At 36.2% G+C, this 21,074-nt stretch overlaps 1 protein-coding gene across 1 annotated transcript in view; it reads left to right on the top strand.

Moving 5' to 3' along the window:
- Window positions 1-979: 979 nt before the first annotated feature.
- Window positions 980-21,074, top strand: part of LOC150096463 (caspase-3-like) — a 249,302-nt gene continuing 229,207 nt past the window's right edge. Inside the window, exon 1 of the mRNA XM_090408616.1 lies at window positions 980-1,114. Coding sequence (XP_090264742.1) covers window positions 980-1,114 — 135 coding nt within the window. The remainder of the gene's footprint in view (window positions 1,115-21,074) is intronic.

The raw sequence follows: 21,074 nt of genomic DNA, 5'->3' as shown, positions 1-21,074 counted from the left end.
CAAATTTGGGAAACTTTTATCAGAAGAACTTCAGCCCAAAGGCCAAGAACTACCAATATAGCCGCCAGGGGGCTCAGGACTTTAGGAAACGCTAGCTTCCTAGCTTCAGTCTCATTTGCTGTTATTAGTACTTGTGTGCACGTGTCTTGTAGTAAGTTCCCAAGAAGATGGCAATGTGACGTTTGCCGAAATATTGGAAAGTATATATTAAAGTTTATTTAATCTATATTTCTAGTATACGCTGTCAATTCCTTAAATATTAGTTATCATGTTTAACCAGCGTATAAGCCTCTCAACAAGAATAGAAGAATTATCATCCCCCCCACCAAACAACTTATCCTTAATGTATGAAAAATTCTATTCCAAAATTGTTTTAAAAATTTTAACCTCATGAAAAATTCAGAAATGATCATCTTTTAAGTTTTACTTGACATTTAAAATTATTGAAATTGACTAGCAGATTCTCCCTTATGACCTATTTCTATGTCACTTACCATCTCAACATAGCTATATTTATACCTTTAATCTGCCTATACTGATGAAGAGGCATTTTCTATTTGTCCCATGCTTTATACACAACAGATACATATTTAGTGCTTTCTGTAGTCTTCACAAACACGTTAGTAGTACGTCTTTATTATTTTCATTATTGTTGCCACCATAACACTTCCATGCAGTCCAGAGATTCGTTGCTGTATTATAATAATATAGTATATATCTAGGTGGTTTAAAGGTTAATATGAATAATTGTTTGTCCCTAAGCCTTTCTACATGTTTAAAACATGATATTAACTATTTAAAATGGAAAGTTATGATGATATGAACCAGATTCAATTATTGTAGTTTGAATAGGAAATGCTATCAATATCTTTAAGTATTTCAATTGACAGTGACAAACATCTTTCAGTTTAGTTTGAAGTTATTTGTTATTTTACAGCCTACTGAATATTCTAATTACTTCTAATCTACTAGTCATAAAATGGACCAGAAGCACCGAAACATAGTCACATCAAACCTTCCATCCTTGATGAATCTGATAACTGATGTTAAAATGCTGGTACCTCATCTTCTCGAGAGGAGGATATTTTCGCAAGCCATGATTGAGGATATAATGGTAATTTTAAGCTTGTTGTTATATTTAGAATAAAATGTGATATATTAATCAGTGTTTTTTCAATTTTTTTTTTAAAAAACACTGATTAATATTTGGATTAAAATTAATATCATTATTTGGTTATGTTCTTAATGCTGTAAGAAAAACAGGGTACTGATGCTCTTTTTGTTCAACTTTCCTTGGTTATGGTATACACATGCAGTTTTTTGACTAAGCAGCAAGAAGTTAATAATATTCACAATGTCATTAGGAAAACGAGACTGTCTTTATGACAAAAACAGATATTACTGTATACACTTAACAAATTGTAAATTACTATTTATTAGATACCAAAGCATGTATATATATGTACACACACACACACAAATAGGAGAGGGATCTGGAAAGTTCTGATAAACACCTAGAACAAATTAATTAATTTTATGTCTTCTTATATATCCTAAAAGAAAAGGTATTTTCTGAAAAAACATTTTTTATATGAAAAAATATTTTTGTTCTAGGTTTTTATCAGAACTTTCCAGACCCCCCCCCTTGTGTGTGTGTGTGTGTGTGTAAATATAGAAATTTCTCCCACACATGAAAGGCAAAAGAGCCTATAGCAAACAAATGCAGTGTGTAGATAGTTTGTGTTAGGAATAGAGTAATCTGTTGATGTTCTTCTTGAATTGTTGGAGATTGTAGTCCTTGTGGAACAGCCTTCCTCTTGAAATGCTTCATGAGGGAGAATGTTCCACAGAATCGAGGTGGAAGGAATGAAAGATAACTGGGAGTAGCAGGTTCAGTTAGTATGCAGTTACTGGCTGTTGCTTGAGTTCCTGTACATCTGGGCAGAAATAGGAGGCATAATGGATGCGAGTTCTGCTGAACAATGGCCATGGAAATGCTTGTAGAAGAGATACAATACAGAAACAGATCTTTTATAGGAAAGTGGGTGAAGCGAGTCTGTAAGAGAAACGTTGTTTATCAACCAGACTGTCATTTTCTGAACATCATAGAACTTTTAGGCAAGTCTTAGATGCATCACCCCAAACATGAGAGCAGTATTACAATGTTGTTGAAAGTTTTTTCACTTGGTTGTATACTATATTTAAAGATGCCAATAAATTATATAATTTCTTGGCATTTTTAATTTATATTACAATGCTGGTCTGATTTGGGATTTATACAGAGTAAGTAACTGTTCAGCAGAGAAGGTACTGTGTTAAGTGGACAAGGATGCCAAGTATTTTGGAAGCTGATGATGCTGTAGAAGTGATATGATTGTACCAGGAAAGGTTTGGATTAAGAGTTAGTCTGAAAAAGAGATTTGGTCTTGTCTATTGTTGAGCTGAGCTTTATGAAAAGTAAGTGTAGATCCGAGGTCTTTTTTATGAGAAAACAAACAAAACTGCATTTTGGAAGCATTGAAATTTTTTCCACCCAAATCAGTGATATTGTGGAGTGTCATTTTGGTAAATTATGTAGACTACAACCATGTTAGGAGTAATTACTTTAATTTCCTAATATTTCGACTGTCGGATTTAAGGTCATCATCTGGAGTGTGTGTGTACACACACACACTCCAGATGATATATATACATATATATAGTTTTATGAAAAAAATTGAATGACTAGAACCGAGATTTAATTAAAAAGGTTTTAATATAAACACACTACTAGTTTCGGCCTGTAACAGCCTTCTTCAGGTGACATTATAAAAGAAAAAACACTAAACATTGAGGGTTAAAAGACTACTGTCGGAAAGAATATCGGATACTAAACGCACTCTCGCTTTTCTTTTCAATAAAAAAAGAACCATAGCTGAAATACTGGAAGAATCTCTAGATAATGAAAGTTGGCATACCTTTAATACCTACTGTGAATCTCAAGCAGCCAGATTACAATATAATAACAAAGTAAATCTTATAAGAAAATTTGAAACGTTAAAGAGATTACAGAATAATAGGAACTCAAAACCACACATCAATATTGACAAAGTCGTTATCAACAAATCCTCCTATATACTTTCAGATGTAGAACAAAGCATCCTTAGTAAAGGTCTAAACTTCATTCCTTCACCAAAATTAATACCAAAGGAAACACTACTTACAAAAATAGAAAGAGCTGCTTCTTTTCTCCCTCAACAAGATGCAAACCTTCTACGTATTGAATCAATCTTTATTATCAATAACGCAAAACCACCTGCAGACAACATTACTTCAACTGAACGCAAAGCTATTAAAAGTTTAAAAAACAACAGAGATATAATCATCCTCCCTGCAGATAAAGGAAATGCAACAGTCATCATGAACTCCGAAGATTACAAGAATAAAATGATTGATTTACTACATAATGATACCTACTCAATACTTGAGAGAGATCCAACTCGTGAACTTCAAAATCGTACAAACAACTTATTAAAAACAACAACTGAATTATCCCGAAACGTCCGTTTATCTCTTCGCTCTCTCCATCCGTTAATTCCTCGCATATATGGTGTTCCTAAAATCCATAAAGAGAACACCCCATTACGCCCAATAGTAGAAGGTATCGATTCACCTACATACAATCTTTCAAAATACCTTGCCAAATACCTCAAAAATTTTTCAGGGAAATCACCTTCCTTTATCAAGAACACTACAGAATTTGTTACATACATCAAGGATATTACAGTTGATGAAAATGACATCATGGCTAGCTTGGACATAACTTCTTTGTTCACTAATGTCCCAACAGATGAAGTCCTAACATTACTCAAGGACAAGTTATCCAAAAAAATGTTAGCTTTGCTTACACATTGCATCAGGTCCGGTTACTTCAAATTTCAAGATAATATTTACAAACAAAATCATGGACTGGCTATGGGTAATCCTTTATCTCCTGTTCTTGCAAATATTTACTTAGAAGATTTTGAAACCAAAGCTATCTCTTCCTTTATTTTAACACCTAAAGTTTGGAAACGTTATGTGGATGATGTCTTCATTGTTTGGAGCCATGGACATGAATCCCTTATGGTTTTCCTCGAACATCTCAATAGCCGACATCAAAGTATTAAGTTTACTGCTGAGCTTGAAACGGATAATTCCTTGCCTTTTCTTGATGTCAAACTGACTCGCTCTTCTTCTGATAAACTAAAAATATCGATATATAGAAAACCCACACATACCAACAGATATCTGCACAGTCAATCCCATCATTTCCCTCCTCATAAGCTTGGAATAATTTCCACCTTGGGACATAGAGCCCGTTCTCTTCTTGATGATCCAAATGAATTGCTTACAGAAATAAACCATCTGAAAACTTCTTTCGAAGTTAATGGATATTCCAAGAAAATCATTAACAAATTCCTTCTTAATCCTCCCAGACATCACTCAGAAGAAACAAATAGATTCAAAGGCAATATATCTATTCCTTACATAAGTACTGTTTCACATAAATTAGCAAAAGTTCTAAAAAAATACAATATCAGAACCTTGTTCACTCCACTTCCAAAGATCCGTTCCTTAATTAGCCACCCAAAACCTTGTCATCATCAACTCAAATACCCTGGCGTATATAAAATATTATGTGACTGCGATATTCCTTATTTCGGGCACACAGACAAATCTGTCGAAATGCGTATGGAAGAACACATGAGAGACATTACTTACAAGAGACAGCGAGCAAGTGCATTATCAAGTCATATCCTCTTCTCGGCTAATCCTAATGATGATAACCAAAGTCACAAAGTCTGCTGGGAAAAATCTACAAACATCTTCCGTTGCAGCGACGAAATAGAGAGAAAAATTGTGGAATCGAGAGAAATCATCTTCAATCCTGTTCATCTAAATAACAACTTAAGCTACAACCTCCCTGATAGTCATTCAGCTGTAATCATGTACTGGCGTTCACGTGATGCAGCAAGCACGCACTCTCCCAACAATGCAACAAATGAAAGAACAGCTTCAAATACAACTACAACGTTTTAATGCTAATTATGTATAAAGACTGTCTATGATGTTCATAGTCTTTTAACCCTCAATGTTTAGTGTTTTTTCTTTTATAATGTCACCTGAAGAAGGCTGTTACAGGCCGAAACTAGTAGTGTGTTTATATTAAAACCTTTTTAATTAAATCTCGGTTCTAGTCATTCAATTTTTTTCATAAAACTATGTATGTTAACCGAGTCAATGATCATTCTGTCATCATATATATATATATATATATATATATACACATACATGTGTGTGTGTGTGTGTGTGTGTGTGTGTGTGTGTGTGTGTGTGTATACACATACATGTGTGTGTGTGTATACACATACATGTGTGTGTGTGTGTGTGTGTATACACATACATGTGTGTGTGTGTGTATACACATACATGTGTGTGTGTGTGTATACACATACATGTGTGTGTGTGTGTGTGTGTGTGTGTGTGTGTGTACACATACATGTGTGTGTGTGTGTGTATACACATACATGTGTGTGTGTGTGTGTGTGTGTGTGTGTGTGTGTGTGTGTGTGTGTACACATACATGTGTGTGTGTGTGTGTGTATACACATACATGTGTGTGTGTGTGTGTGTGTGTGTATACACATACATGTGTGTGTGTGTGTATACACATACATGTGTGTGTGTGTGTATACACATACATGTGTGTGTGTGTGTATACACATACATGTGTGTGTGTGTGTGTGTGTGTGTATACACATACATGTGTGTGTGTGTGTGTGTGTGTATACACATACATGTGTGTGTGTGTGTGTGTGTGTATACACATACATGTGTGTGTGTGTGTATATACACATACATGTGTGTGTGTGTATATATACACATACATGTGTGTGTATATATATATATGTGTGTGTGTGTGTATATATATATATGTGTGTGTGTGTGTGTGTGTGTATACACACACACACACACACATATATATATATAGAGAGAGAGAGAGATAGTCATGCACACACACAAAGACAAGCTATATTGCATTTCAGACAGTATTCTAAAGTGGCAATGATTTAATCAGCCAGTTATTCTACTGGCCTGACCACCCTAGTGTGTGTGTGTGGTGGTGGGGGGAGAAACTACATCAAAGCTATATCCTATTTATAACATCATCAGAGAATAAACTCATTATTATTATTTTTATACAGTAATATTGGTGGTCCGATCAATAATTTAATATAAGTGTTAATTATATTAAAGCTAAGATCCTAGATTATTGCAGTCCTAATTATAATTAACTTTTAGAACCAAAGCTTATGTGGGTAGAGATTCCTCTCAACATGACGAGAATTGAACAGGTCTTTTACATTCGAAGGGTGCAATGTTCCGTTGTTCTTCCAATCGCGCTACAGAGACTACTATATAATGCACTAATAACTTTAAATGACTAATAATAACAGTTGCACATAAAGACATTTCTATTACACATAGCCACTCGAGTCGATGTATTATGAGAATTATCCCTCTTATCAAGCGGTTTATTAGTTACAAAAATAAAAAATCACCCACCAGGTGCCACCAGATTTTCATCCTATTGCTTATTTATTTTTACTTTTAAATTTGTATTTTAAATTTAATAAGTTGATAAGATAAAAATTATTTCTAATTTTAATTTTTATTGATTCTATAATTTCAATATTTTGACTTTAGTTTCAAAAGGAAAATAAATCAATCCAAAGTTTAGAAACGCTATGGAATGTAAAAATGACAAAGTGACTCAGTACAATTATTGTCCAAAGTAAATTTTATGTAAGAGAATCGAAGACTAGTGAAGTGAGGATGCATTTAGAACATATGCAAGAATCAGTGACAATGATTTGATCAGCCATTATTCTGCTAATTTGACCTCTAGTGAAAAAAAAAAAAAAAAAAACTTCATCAAAGCTGTATCCTGTTTTTAACATTGTCAGAGAACAAGTGTTAAATTCTGAATGAAACTAAAATTAAATCCATCTATGTTTCATTCAGATTTAACATGCAATAACATTCCCGGGGCCAATATTGGTATATCAGAAGAAATAAAGCTAATTATAATTTATAAGCAACATTAGTAATTTGAATAAAACTTGTCTATGCATCATGTTGTAAATAATTATTGTAAATTATGTATATTATTTCTGGGAAAACTCCCATGTTACTCCTCTTAATAAACTATTATAATTACGGCTATTTTGCCTACTTCAGTTTAGGAGTGCCTAAGGGGCACTCCTAAACTGAAGCAGGCAAAATAGCTGTAATTATAATAATTATTGTAAATTTTCTAATGTTTAAACTATGTGGATTTTGTTCAAATACTTGTGTACTACCAGGAGAAAGAGAATTGGATTAGATAGTGATGGCCTGAAACTAAACACGTGCACCAAGTAGGACACGCACGTGGGTTCCCTCTGTAAAGCACACTAGGGGAGAGAGTGGTGCTAGTTGCTGGAAAAAGTAAGGTGTTGTGGAAAAAGGGAGAGAGCAGGATGACGTAGGGAGTAAACATCGGGCGCATGATTTAAAAAGTGTAGCAGTGCTAGTTCATGGCTTTTTTCCCTCTTCTCCCTGAATTGGAGTGATCGTCGAGATAGAGGTCATTGGAGCATGCTGAAGTGTCTATGGCAAGTTCGCCGGTCAACGAGTAGCCCAGCGGATTGGAGCTCCCAATCACCACAGAGATCGATGCGCCATGCCGAGACAGTCGACCTGAGAGCGGTGAGCCAGATTTACCTTTTTGGTGGAGATGTGTCTAGTTTGAGTCCATCAGTCAAATAGTGCAGATGAAATCACTTAAGAGAAGGATCAAGGAAATGAAGTTCTGTCGAGATGTATGTGGAAGTCGAATAATTCTCCAGCCTTTGGTAATGTAGAATTTTGATCTGTTATATAATTGTATTGAGTGGAACAGCCTGTAATTGTAAAAAGGACTTTAGGTTTATAATGTTTTGATTAATGAAAGGATTTTAGAGATTATGTTAAAGTAAGTAGAAGAACTTTAAGTTTTGGATGGAGGAATTGTGTGGAAGCTCATTGAGATAACTCTGTTATTGATAAATGAATGACCTTTAGCATTGTAACATGTAAAAATGGAAAATTGACCTTTGATAGAATTTCTTACTTGAAATAATGTTTTAATATGTTACGGGAGAATTAGAAATTTTAGTTGAGTATACTCATTCCCTAAAGTTAGTGTAATTCTATGTCAGAGTTTGTTCATAAAGTGTAAATTGTCTGATTTTGTAATTAAATGTTTTTCTTTAGTATTAATTGATGACTTGCCTGATTTCCTTTCTATTGCACCGCTAATTAAGTTAGAACCAAGGCGGGAGATAAAATACAAGAGAGGCTACGAATGTGAAATGAAGTTTAGTTATTTGATGAATTTAGAGTTTAACGACAGTGCTTAAGAGATATTAGACAGCTCATTTTCCAGCGTTGTTTATGTCGAAAGCTCATTTTCCAGCGTTGATATCGCGTTGTTTATGTCGGCTAGGGAACCGCGTGTGGCGGTAATTTGCTCCCGAAGTTCCCAAGTGCCATCTTCTTGGGAACTTTAGTAAGTTCCCAAGAAGATGGCAATGTGACGTTCGCCGAAATATCGGAAAGTATATATTAAAGTTTATTTAATCTATATTTCTAGTATACGCTGTCAATTCCTTAAATATTAGTTATCATGTTTAACCAGCGTATAAGCCTCTTAACAAGAATAATGATCATCCACGGAGATCTCTTCGCACGCAAGGCCCGCCATTACGGCAAACTGAAGCTGAAATTATCCAGACAACTTAACCGTCTGGCATTCCTAAAACGCTGCCGGGATAATCATGTCATCCCGAACTGTGTCAAATTTAAACACCGCTTCATCTCACAGAAAGCTCTCCGTATTTACAACCGCGCTAGTCAGGCATTACTTCGGGAGCAAATTACCACCACACGCGGTTTCCTAGCCGACATAAACAACGCGATATCAACGCTGGAAAATGAGCTTTCACTTACGCTGAATCACGAGCTTTGGTCGGTACTACATGACGTCTCGTGTACGGCAGCTAAAAAAGAATTCGAACGAGTACGAAGCCGACATATCAACAAGTTTGATAAATTAACAAAGAATTTGGCGCCCAAACTACAAACCAACACTGTTGTTAACCTATCGTCAGCTACCTTAAAGCCAGAAGCACTCCACGCTCTGTCACGTGGTCACAACTTCACCATTGCTCCTAGGAAATTACCGGCCGAGGAATTAATGATTCAAATTGAACGCGGGATTCGCCAACTGCCTAACCACATCGCCAACGATATCAGATTGGATGTAGCCTGTGTTCTCAACAAAGCAAAACCTGCAAAATCCAACATATCCAGTAGTGAATACAAGGCACTACAAGAATTGAAAAGAAACAAAAAAATAGTGATCACCAAAGCGGATAAGGGAAACGCCACTGTGGTACTTAATCTTAACGATTACACAGGTAAGCTCAAGGCTTTATTATTAGATCGTTCCACTTACCTCCCCATTGATTACAATCCCACCAACTCACAAATTAGAAAACTCCATAGGCTCCTTAAGAAGGTCACTTCTTGGCCTGTGGAGATTACCAACAGACTAAAACCCTATAACTCTAGACCCCCCCGCATATATGGGCTCCCAAAAATACACAAAGAAAATGTGCCATTACGTCCCATAGTGGATGGCATTGATTCCCCCACTTACAAACTAGCCAAGCATTTAGCCAAAGCGCTCTCACACTATACTGGCAATACACCATCACACATAAAAAACTCAGCCCACTTCAAAGCCAGTATAGAAAACCTTACACTCCAACATAATGACATAATGGTCAGTTTTGATGTCTCCTCCCTATTCACGAATGTCCCCCTCAAAGAAACCTTAGAGCTAATCCAAGCTAAATTTCCTCCCGATATCTCAGCCCTATTTCAGTTTACAATGAACTCAGGCTATTTCGTTTGGCAGGAAAAATTCTACAAACAGATAGAGGGGACAGCCATGGGTTCACCACTTTCCCCACCCTTGGCCAACTTCTTCATGGAGATGTTTGAAGCCTTAAACTCAGCCCCACAAAAACCTACCATATGGCTTCGCTACGTTGATGATGTTTTCGCTATTTGGCCACATGGCCCGGATTCACTCCTCTCCTTCCTAACACACTTGAACAACCAACACCCTAGAATCAAATTCACCCTGGAAAAAGAGGAAAACAATAACCTCCCCTTCCTAGACACACTAGTCACCCGCCAACCTGATGGAACCTTGGTTTTCTCAGTTTATAGAAAACCCACCCATACAGGCAGATACATTCACCAACAATCCCACCCCCCCCCCCCTCACAACAATATGGAGTTATTAAAACATTATTCAACAGGGCAAAAATAATCTGTTCTAATGATCAAGCCCTAACCACTGAACTAAATCACATCGGTGACACTTTCTCAGCCAACGGCTACCCCCTCCAAAAAATACTTAACCCAGTTATCCACAACCCACCACCCACCCCTTCACAAAAAAGATTACTCTAAATCTATCACGATTCCCTACATCAGAGGCACCTCGGAAAAAATCAATAAAATCCTAAAAAAACATGACCTGACCACTTGTTACAGACCACATAGAAAACTGGCATCCCTTATCCGCTCCACCAAAGACCAACCACTTCCCCTAGACCTACCTGGTGTATACCAGGTCCCTTGCAGCTGTAAACTGTCCTACTTTGGCCAAACAGGCAGGACAGCTAATATCAGAATCTCAGAACACAAGGATTACATCCGATTTTACCAATACAGCCACTCTGGGCTTGCAGACCACGCTCTGGATACTCGCCACAGAATAAGATGGAAGAAAGCCACAGTAATACACCGCAGCAAGTTCAAGTATGAAAGACTATTCATGGAATCAGCCTCGGCCCTTAGGAACATGCCAAACCTCAACAAATTTGGATGCATGAAACTGCCCCAAATTTGGGAAACTTTTATCAGAAGAACTTCAGCCCAAAGGCCAAAAACTACCAATATAGCCCGCCAGGGGGCACCATCAGGACTTTAGGAAACGCTAGCTTCCTAGCTTCAGTCTCATTTGCTGTTATTAGTACTTGTGTGCACGTGTCTTTTAGTAAGTTCCCAAGAAGATGGCAATGTGACGTTCGCCGAAATATCGGAAAGTATATATTAAAGTTTATTTAATCTATATTTCTAGTATACGCTGTCAATTCCTTAAATATTAGTTACACAAGCTCATGTTAATATGAATACTTTTAATACAGCAGTATTGGTGGTCTAATCAATAAATCAACATAAGTGTTTGTTATATTAAAGCTAAGATCCTAGATTACTACAGTCCTAATTATAATTAACTTTTCGAACAAAAGGTTATGTGGGTAGAATATGTGCTATCTTGGGATATTTAGACCACCATTATTGTTAGTTAGGGTGGCTGATAAGAATTTTGTAGGCCTCTTTAAATTTATGCTCATACCTGTTTTGGTGTGCCTGACTTTGGGTTTTAAAGTAGAGGAATCTAGAGCACATTGCTCAAAAGCTTCCATATAGAAGTTAGCAATTGGGGGGGCTGGGATAACGGTGAGCCTGTGGCTGTCCTTGCCTTTGTAGGGAGAAAGTATTTTGCCACACAAAATAGCCAAGACGTGGCACATGTGCAAGGAGCACTGTGATATCTGGTGGGAATTTGCCATGTAAAAGAAGAATTGTGTCATTGATTGAGACATTTGTGAAAAGGGAGGAGACGTCAAAACTGACTAATAAATCAATTTAATAAATGTGATATCCTTCATTTTGTTTACATAGTGTTGTGCATTTTCTATACTGTATTCAGGTCAGGTCAGACCAGTAGAATAATGACTGATGAAATCATTGTTACTTTGACATTCTGTTTGAAATGTAATATAGCTTGTCTTTGTATATATATGTGCGCATATACTCCAAATGATGACCTTAATATGATAGTCGAAACACCAGAAAATTAATTATTCCTAACATGGTTGTAGCATCCATAATTTACCAAATGAATGCTGATCACCATGTAACTTTAAAGGAAAGGATGTGGAGATCAGTGTTCAGGGCACTTATTACAGATCTTGAAGCTTGAGATGTTTGAGCACTGCAAGGCTTGTCATATGAGTAGGACAAGTTGAGGTATGCAGCCAATGAGAGCAGGTTGTTTGTATAAATCAGAAGAAGGTGGGTGAAATGACAGACTCCTGAGGGACACCAGCATTGGCAGGAAAATCTGAGGAGAGAATAACATCCACCATTACCCTTGCCAGCCTGGTGGGCTGAGTGGTTAGCGTACCTGCTTTCCAACCAACAGGCTGCCTGTTCAAATCTCGCCGTCAAGTTACTATGCATTGATTCATTCTTATTGGATATGCCCCTTATCACTCTCCTGAACCTAAGTATCATCAACACATAACTGGATTTTGCTCTTAAATGTACAAGTTAACAATGATAGGTCAAGTACTGGACCCTGTGGTACATAACTGATTACCCTCCCTCTCTTCGATTCAGTACTTCCATATACTTCTCTTCTTATACCTATTAGTCATTCATACTTCTATCCATACATAATTATCCATTCATAATTCTATCCATACGTACCTCTGGATTTTGACAAATGCCTTGTCAAAATCCAGAGGTATTGTTAGTATATCCATTTCCCATTATCCAACTCTACCGTTACCCTATTATAGAAAAGAACAGATTGTCAAAGCAAGACCTGCCTTTTACTATTCTCTATAGAGGATCCCAGTGTTGTTGTATATCCACTCTTGTATGTGATTTCTAACCAGCTTAATTCCAGTAATGCTTGTGCCAAGGCTCAAGTTGAAGAACCAGAGTCAAGGGTTATTGCTAACTCGTGTGCATTCCATACTTTTTTTTTTGTCTCTCCCACCCACCCACCCACCCACCCACAAAAGGCTTCTGTAAACCCATAGTACATTTGTACTGTGGATGGGCAAAGGAATTTTTTCTCCATTTTTATTAATTTTATTCTTTTTTTTGTGCTCTTCATTTATTTATTTTGTGCTATTCATTTATTTGGTCTTGGAAGTCCTGCTCGAGAGGCCAAACATGGAACTTTTTCAAGCTACTTCAGGCCTCCAATACACTGGGCGATGGTCTCACCAGGCGATAAAATTCATCTCCCACCTGCAGTTGTTAGTTCGAGAGTGGATATACTAACCATTCAGCCAAATGGGCCAATGTTGAATCTGTGATATCATTCAGTCCAATTACTTTATTCAAACCAAGCTATTATTACAGTGAGTTAGAGAAATTAAAGCTATCATTGCTCATTTCCTAGAATTTGAATACCTTACTAAAGTGAATGTTTAATAATGCTGTTATTTCTAATGTATTTAATACTGTTACCATCCATATTCACCAAAGGTATTCTTTTGTGATCATCATCCCTTTTATGTGCTTCGAAGTGATAAGGCTCTTGAATTTTCCTTGCTCTGCTTGGTTAACTTCTTTTTATTATCTAATTTTGCCCTCCTCACTATGATTGTCACTCTCCTGGGCTGTGATTTATATGTGCTCCTTGAACCTTGTCATCAATTCTAACAATATTGTATCCACAACATTGTCTTTTTATGCAGTTTTTTTTAACATATTATTAATCCATTTAATTTTCATGCAGTCTATTTTTCTAAATTTAGTTCAAAGTAAGGCATAAATCAATAAATCTGAAGAAAGTCAGAGCTTCCTTCAGACTCTGACTAGTTTTTTATGCTAAGTCACTTCCTCAAAAGTGCATTCTTAGTTTATTATAATCACCTTCCTTGTAGTTCCACACATACTTTATTTATCATATCTTTCCCATGTATTGCCAGCTCCCAAATCAAAACGCTGTGATCATTCTTATCAATCGGAGGCATAACAGTCAATTTCACATATAGGCAGATTTTCAAATTCTTTTATGAGGTGAAGTGTTCTTGTTAATCAAATGCTAGTGATCTGAGCAAGGGTGTTTTTCCATTGTGTTGAATCTGTTCTGGTGGAGTAAAAGTGTATTGGTGATGAAAAGAGTGTTCAGCACACTTTTACAACAGGAGAATTCTATTTTAATTTGATTTTCTCACATTTTCCTTATCAATATGTCCCACCAAAGTGTTGAGTCTTATCCAACTCTAGCATTGATGTTACTAAGAAGAATCATATTCTCTTGATTTCACTATTATTTGTAAGGGCAGAACTGGGGATGGTCCTACTTGTGGCAGAGTAGATATCCTAGTGACAGTCATTCTCCTTTCCAACATATCCAGCTTGATACTGCACTGGAAGCAGTAGTGATTCACCTATCCATGGGATTTCTTATTACAGTATATTCCATTTATTTACCAATGGTTTCTCACTTAAATGAGACTGACCTTATCATCATCATCATCATCAAATTCCTGCCATGTACCCTCAAGGGGTGTACAGGATATGACAGTACTACATGAAAAAATTACATCATTACTAACTTCCTATCTACAATTTTCCTCCAAATCAGTCTGTTACTTGTCAAGACTCCAACATTATCAGATCTTATATTTCTATCGTCTAAGGCACTTTGTACCGTATCAATCCACCTATATCTTGGTCTTCCTCTGGGTCGTTTTCCTGCCAACCTGGCAGAGAACACTTGTTTTGCTAATCATTCCTCTCCCATTCTATTTAAGTGACCATACCATCTGAGCATTAGCTCTGCTAATGCATTCCTGGATGCTGACAATGTCAAGTTCTTTCCTAATATCCTCATTTTTAATATGATTGCCATTGATGCCATCTGTTCACGCCTCTAATCTTTCTCAGGACTCTCATATCTGCGGTCTCTAGTCTTTGGTTAAGTGTTTTACTTCTGACCCAGCTCTCAGATCCATAAGTTAAAATTGGTTTGAACACAGTCTTGTATACAGCTAATTTAGTGTTCCGACTAATTTCTTTCTTATTCCATATGAATTTATTCAATTGACTTCCCATGATACCAGCTTTGCTGATTCTGTTGTCTATTTCTATATTTAGTTTACCATCTTCAGTAAAAATTGTACCTAAGTAGCTGAAATGTTTTACTTGTTCCACAGGTTCTCCATTCACAACACAGTTGACATTTTCAATAATTCTGCCTATTTTCATTGTCTTTGTCTTTTTATTGCTGACCTTCATACCATATCTATTACAACAGCTATTCAATTTAGTCAGAGAATCTTGCAGACTTGTAGCGGATTTATTTAGAAGTATAACATCATCCGCATAAAGCAAAGAGCTGACATTAACATCTCCAATTTTGATATCAGGTTTAATACCACATTCCTTCATAATGTGATCCATATAGATAATGAATAACAGAGGGGATAATGTACATCCTTGTCTCACACCAGATTTAACATTAAACCATCTTCCTGTACTTCCTTCAATTCTAACTGCTGACTCACAACTCAAATAAGGACTAAGTATTGCTTGATATAATGCCCCATTGACACCATATAATTGCAGCGTATTGAATAGCTTCTCTCTTGGCACCTTGTCATATGCCTTTTCCAAATCGACAAAACTTAAATACAGATCTTTGTTATATTCCCATGCTTTCTCGACTATTTGTCGTAAAGTGAAGATCTGATCCTGACAGCCTCTATTTGGCCTGAATCCAGCTTGTTCTTCACCAAGCTTTTCTTCCACAATTCTTCTCAACCGTTTCTCAAGTATACTTGCATAGATCTTGCCAGGAACACTCAGTAGGGAAATACCTCTGTAATTCTCACATTCAGTTTTATTTCCCTTTTTATATATGGGTACTATGAGAGCTCTACTCCAGTCATCGGGAATTCGTCCCTCTGTCCAGGCTTTCTGAACTATGCAGTGCAGCCACTGTAAGACTCTTATACCACCATACTTCAGCATTTCTGGTCGAATATCATCTACTCCTGCTGCCTTTCCACATTTCAAGCCTTTGATGGCTTTTTCTACTTCAAGTATGGATATGTATTCCTGACTGCATGCCTGGTCAGTGTTTTTTATCACTGTGCTGTCATCACTGCTTGTTTCATTTAGCAATTTTTCAAAGTGAGACTGACCTTGATCATCTTATATTGGCATTGCCTAATCTCATATTTCTTATGGGCAACTTTAATGGACACAGCACTCTGTGGGTAGTGCCACCATGAATTGCTGAGGCTGTATTATTGATTAAATGCTTGACAGTAATGACCTCTGCGTTCTTAATAATAGACTCAAAACTTTCTTCCATATTCCTATCCCGTTTTGTATTCTGCAAGATTTTACATTCATTCTTCTACTGCCTGTGTGAGTTGTTCAAGAGAACATACATGTAAGCAATAATTTTCCTGTTATTTGCCAGGAATGAAGTACTTCTACACTTATTCCTATATGTAAAATGGAGACCAGACTTAAGTTGAATTCTTTTCCCCATTTGCAAAATCTGTTATGTACGCCACTGCAATAGTTGTGATTACAAAAATATCATCTTGATGTCCACTCTATCCAAAGCCTTGATGGATGACTGAATGCCAAACTGCCAAAAAAGATCATAACAAAGCATGAGATATATTTTATATATACCTGCCACATTAAATATCACAGCTTTCAAATATGCTCAGCATATTTGAAAAGCATATTACATTAGAAGCATTTAAAGCATGTTACATTAGATTTCAAAGTCATAAGCAATCTTGGATCCGGTTTACGTCATCTGTTAATCAAACGACCAGTTAAAATTTGTAAGGGATAAAATCTGGAAAATGAAGAGTATATATATATATATATATATATATATATATATATATATAGAACACCTTATTTGTCTACCTTTGAACATAATGGATGTGTTGTTGCTGGACACAAAGCCATTGCACATGTACAATTTGGAGAAAATTTTGCAGGAATCTCAGCAACAGCTTCATAATATTATTAAAGCAGACCTCCCGGGAGTCAGAGTATATAAAGGTATATAAAGACATTGGTATATAAAGATTCTATATCAAAAAACTAACCATAAGATCTGTAGGTTGTAATGAGACATTTTTTAATTTTTCTAAGAAATCTGAGGAGTTTCTTAAAAAAGAATTAGAGTTGCCAATGTAAGATTTCAATAATTTAGCTAGATATTTGGCTATACGGTAAGTAGGAGAATCAATACAATCTACTATTGGACGAATTGGATAGTCAATCTTATGGATTTTTGGAAGGCCGTAAAATCTAGGAGGTCTTGCAAAATGAGTTTTAAGTCTTTCAATTGTGTCTTTATCCAAACTGATGACTTCATCAAGGAGAGAATTTAATTTCTTTAGTTGTTTGTTCGTTGGATTATAATCAATTTCTTGATATGTGGAGCGATCTCGAAGCAAAAGAGAAAGTTTTCTTCTGTAATTTGCTGAGTCCATAACTACTGTTGCTTTTCCCTTGTCAGCTTTAGTGATAATGAGGTGATTATTTTTTCTCAAGGACTGTAAAGATTTCATTTCAGAAGGAGATATGTTGAAAGGAGGAAGTTTAGCCTTAAGTAGAGACGAAGCGACTTCTAGGCGAAGAGCATTAGCTTTATCACTGGTTAGATGATTAAGATTCCTCTCAATATTAATTAACTAGGAAATCTAGATATGGTATTTTATTTGGAACAATTTTTTCTTACTAATGGGGAAAGGGAATGAGATATGACATAGTAGACAGATAGATTCATTAATGATGTTCAAAAAAGACTGCCACAGCCAATTCCATTTGCAAGATAGCAGCTACCATTCAAGTGTAGTCCAAAACAGGTGAGGTGTCAGTGAAGTTATTTGTTTTTTGCAAGCCAAAGGACTTCTCCAACTGACTTTCACCATGAACTGGTTGCTGTGTATGGTGAAAAGGTGATGTCAAACAAGCAGGTGTTTTAGGTGCAATGAAATTAAAGCGGGCTGTGGTGATATTGAAGATTGACATCAGGCAGGCAAGCTTTCGTTGAACAAGACAGAAGACAAGTGAGTGAAACTGTTTGAAATTACACAAGCCATGAACTTGAGTAAGTTCACTGTTTATGAAATTATTCATGATGTCCTTGGCTTTTGAAAAGTGTGATCCTACTGGGTGCCTTGGCAATTGTCAGAGGAGCACAAGGCAACACAAATGGGAATGCGTCTCAGAATCTGTTGCAATACAGTGATAAAAGCGAGGATTTTCTTGCTCGCCTTCTTACTGGAGATGAAACCTAAGTTCATCACTTTACCCTGGAGAGCAAACAAAACTCCATTACCTGGAAACATTCACAATCCCATGTGCAAAAAATTGAAAACTGGTTGCACTCTCCAAAATGTCATGGTCATAGTGTTCTGGGATCGCCAAGGCATTCTGTTGGTGAACTTCTTGCTGAAGGGAGGAACAATCAATGCAGAGCTTTACTGTGCAAAGTTGGACAACTAGAAAGACAACATTCAATGCAAATGATCATGAGTCTTAACAAGCAGCGTGATTTTTAATCATGACAATGCTGCTCCGCACACTGCACCCTACTCGTGAGTGGTTGCGCTGTAATTGTTGGGAAACTTTGCCACATTCCCCTACATCCCAGACTTAGCACCTTCAGACTTCTTTTTGTTCGGTCCCCTGAAGAAACACCTTTCTGGAGGGCATTTCATTTCACTACAGATCAAGAAGTTATCAGGCAGTGGTGCAATGTTAGTTACTGGGTGTAGGCTCATACTCCTTCAGTATAGGTATTGATAAAATCTCTATCATTAAAACAGTTGCATCAATAAATTTGGAGACTATGTGCAGAAGCAGTGCATGTTCACTTATTTCTTGGTGTATAATTTTGACTTCGTATTATTAAACATCCTTGAGGGGAAAAAAAAGTGTTACCTTACTTTTTGGTTCCTAATAAATGGAACATCTGTAGTTCATGTGGTATAAATGAAGCCCTTTAGTTAGAAAGACATTTGAAACCCATGCGTGAAGCAAAGAATTTTTATCAGTCCTGATGAGTATGTAGATTTTTCAACCAGAGAACGAATGTGACAAATGATTACTGACACTGGGTTTGGTAGGTCGTGATAATATAGATAAACTAACTCCATTCGCTACATATGCTAGTGACTTCTTCTTTAGGAGAGAATCAGTAAACATGAACATTACATAACTAATACCGAACATGTAGGAACTATTACACTCACGAGGCACAATCATTCCTTGGTTTCAACAAAAACCTTTGTTTTTGTTGAAACCATTTTATATGATATTTGGTCACTTATTAGATCTTTCAGCACATCATTTTGGAGGAGTGTTTTTTCCCTTCGTGTATACAGTAGCTAATAATAAATGGAATGCTTTTTAAAAATCACACTGATTTTTTATTTATTTGTTTATTTTTATTATAGTTTTCTGTGTTATAGATGAGAACAGAAAACTGCAACTGGTTGCTTGCCTCTGTTAATAATGGCACATAACATTCAAAGTAACGGTACTCTTGCCTTCAGCGAAAAAGGCTAAACCACATATTTACGAATTTAGGGACACAAAACACGTGTTGAAATGATTATTTTACTTATTATTAATAAAATAAAACTTAGTCCGCGCGGTTAGCCTAGTGGCTATGCGCTTCGCAACCATATGCCTGGAGAAGGAGTGTCCTATGTTCGATTCCCGTCGGTGACGTGAGGAGCTGAAGGATCTTCCTCAACCATAGCCAAGTTAGCCAGTCTTGGGCGTGGACAGCAGGGTTATTTTCTCAGTTTATTCTGGGATTTTTCATCCTGCAAAGCAGGCAAACTGGCCTTGAGAACTTAACACTGCAGGCCATAGGATATACCGGGGTATAGGGCTGACCACCTTATCCTGTAAACGGATTGAGGTCCGATGATCAATGGACCCTCGACACCGCAAGGTAAAAGAGGGTATAAAGAAAATGAGATGAGATAATAAAATAACAATTGACATTTTGATCCTGTATTGAGGTCATCATCAGAAAAACACGTGGATATGAAAACAAGCAACATGCTCTTGCACTCTACAAAGGTAAATTGAATCTACGCTGTTAACTGATCTTTTACTACTTAGCCTGACCTCTAGTGGTAAAAAAACAAAAAAAAAAAAACACTATACTAAACCCTGCTAAAGTCCTCCCCATACTAAGATTTTCTTCTGGGCTTGTGCAGTTCAGGTTGCTATAATAAAATTTTCCTTTTGGACTTGTACAGTTCAGGTTGCTATTGAATGTTTATAAAAAAACACTTCACAAGTCTTCTTGTATTGAGATATTTCTTTGGCTTGTTCTGGTTGCTATAATGGTTGCAAACCCTGCTAAAGTCCTCCCCATACTAAGATTTTCTTCTGGGCTTGTGCAGTTCAGGTTGCTATAATAAGATTTTCCTTTTGGACTTGTACAGTTCAGGTTGCTATTGAATGTTTATAAAAAAAACACTTCACAAGTCTTCTTGTATTGAGATATTTCTTTGGCTTGTTCTGGTTGCTATAATGGTTGCAAATGGGTCCTTTTGCATGATTTATTTATTGTCTCTCTTTCCAAAAATAAAAATGAGTTTCACATCTGCCAAAATAAATAATGAATCATGAAATGACCACAGATCAACCTCTGCAATGAATATATTTTAGTAATAGTAAATTTCCTTCACTTTACTGAAGAAAATTTTCAAATGTTTGTTTCATTTAAAATATTTTGTCAAATATTTATATTTTTAAATAACATTTAGTAAAATAAATATGAATTTTGCTTTCTTTCTTTGCAAAATACCTTTATATGGATCGTCATATTTCAATTTTAGGAACGTTTTTTTTTTTTTTTTAATGAACAACAAATGATTGTAAACTGCGTTACTTGGTTTTCGATTGTGACTTTTTTAGCATCAAAAATTATATCCAATGGTATTTTATCAGAGTCTCTTCATCTTCTTTTGCTTAAAATTGCAATTTTTTTTTTTTTTTAGGATACACATTACTATAATATCCAGTGCTTAACCACTGTGGATATGTTGAAAATATAATAGGAAGGATAT

This window comes from Typopeltis vanoorti, chromosome 18 (genome assembly GCF_054136105.1).
Source record: "Typopeltis vanoorti isolate ZY-2024b chromosome 18, IOZ_Tvanoo_1.0, whole genome shotgun sequence".
In the NCBI taxonomy this organism is placed as follows: Eukaryota; Metazoa; Arthropoda; class Arachnida; order Uropygi; family Thelyphonidae; genus Typopeltis; species Typopeltis vanoorti.
The sequence above is the reverse complement of the archived record's forward strand: the minus strand, read 5'-3'. Positions and strand labels throughout refer to the sequence as shown.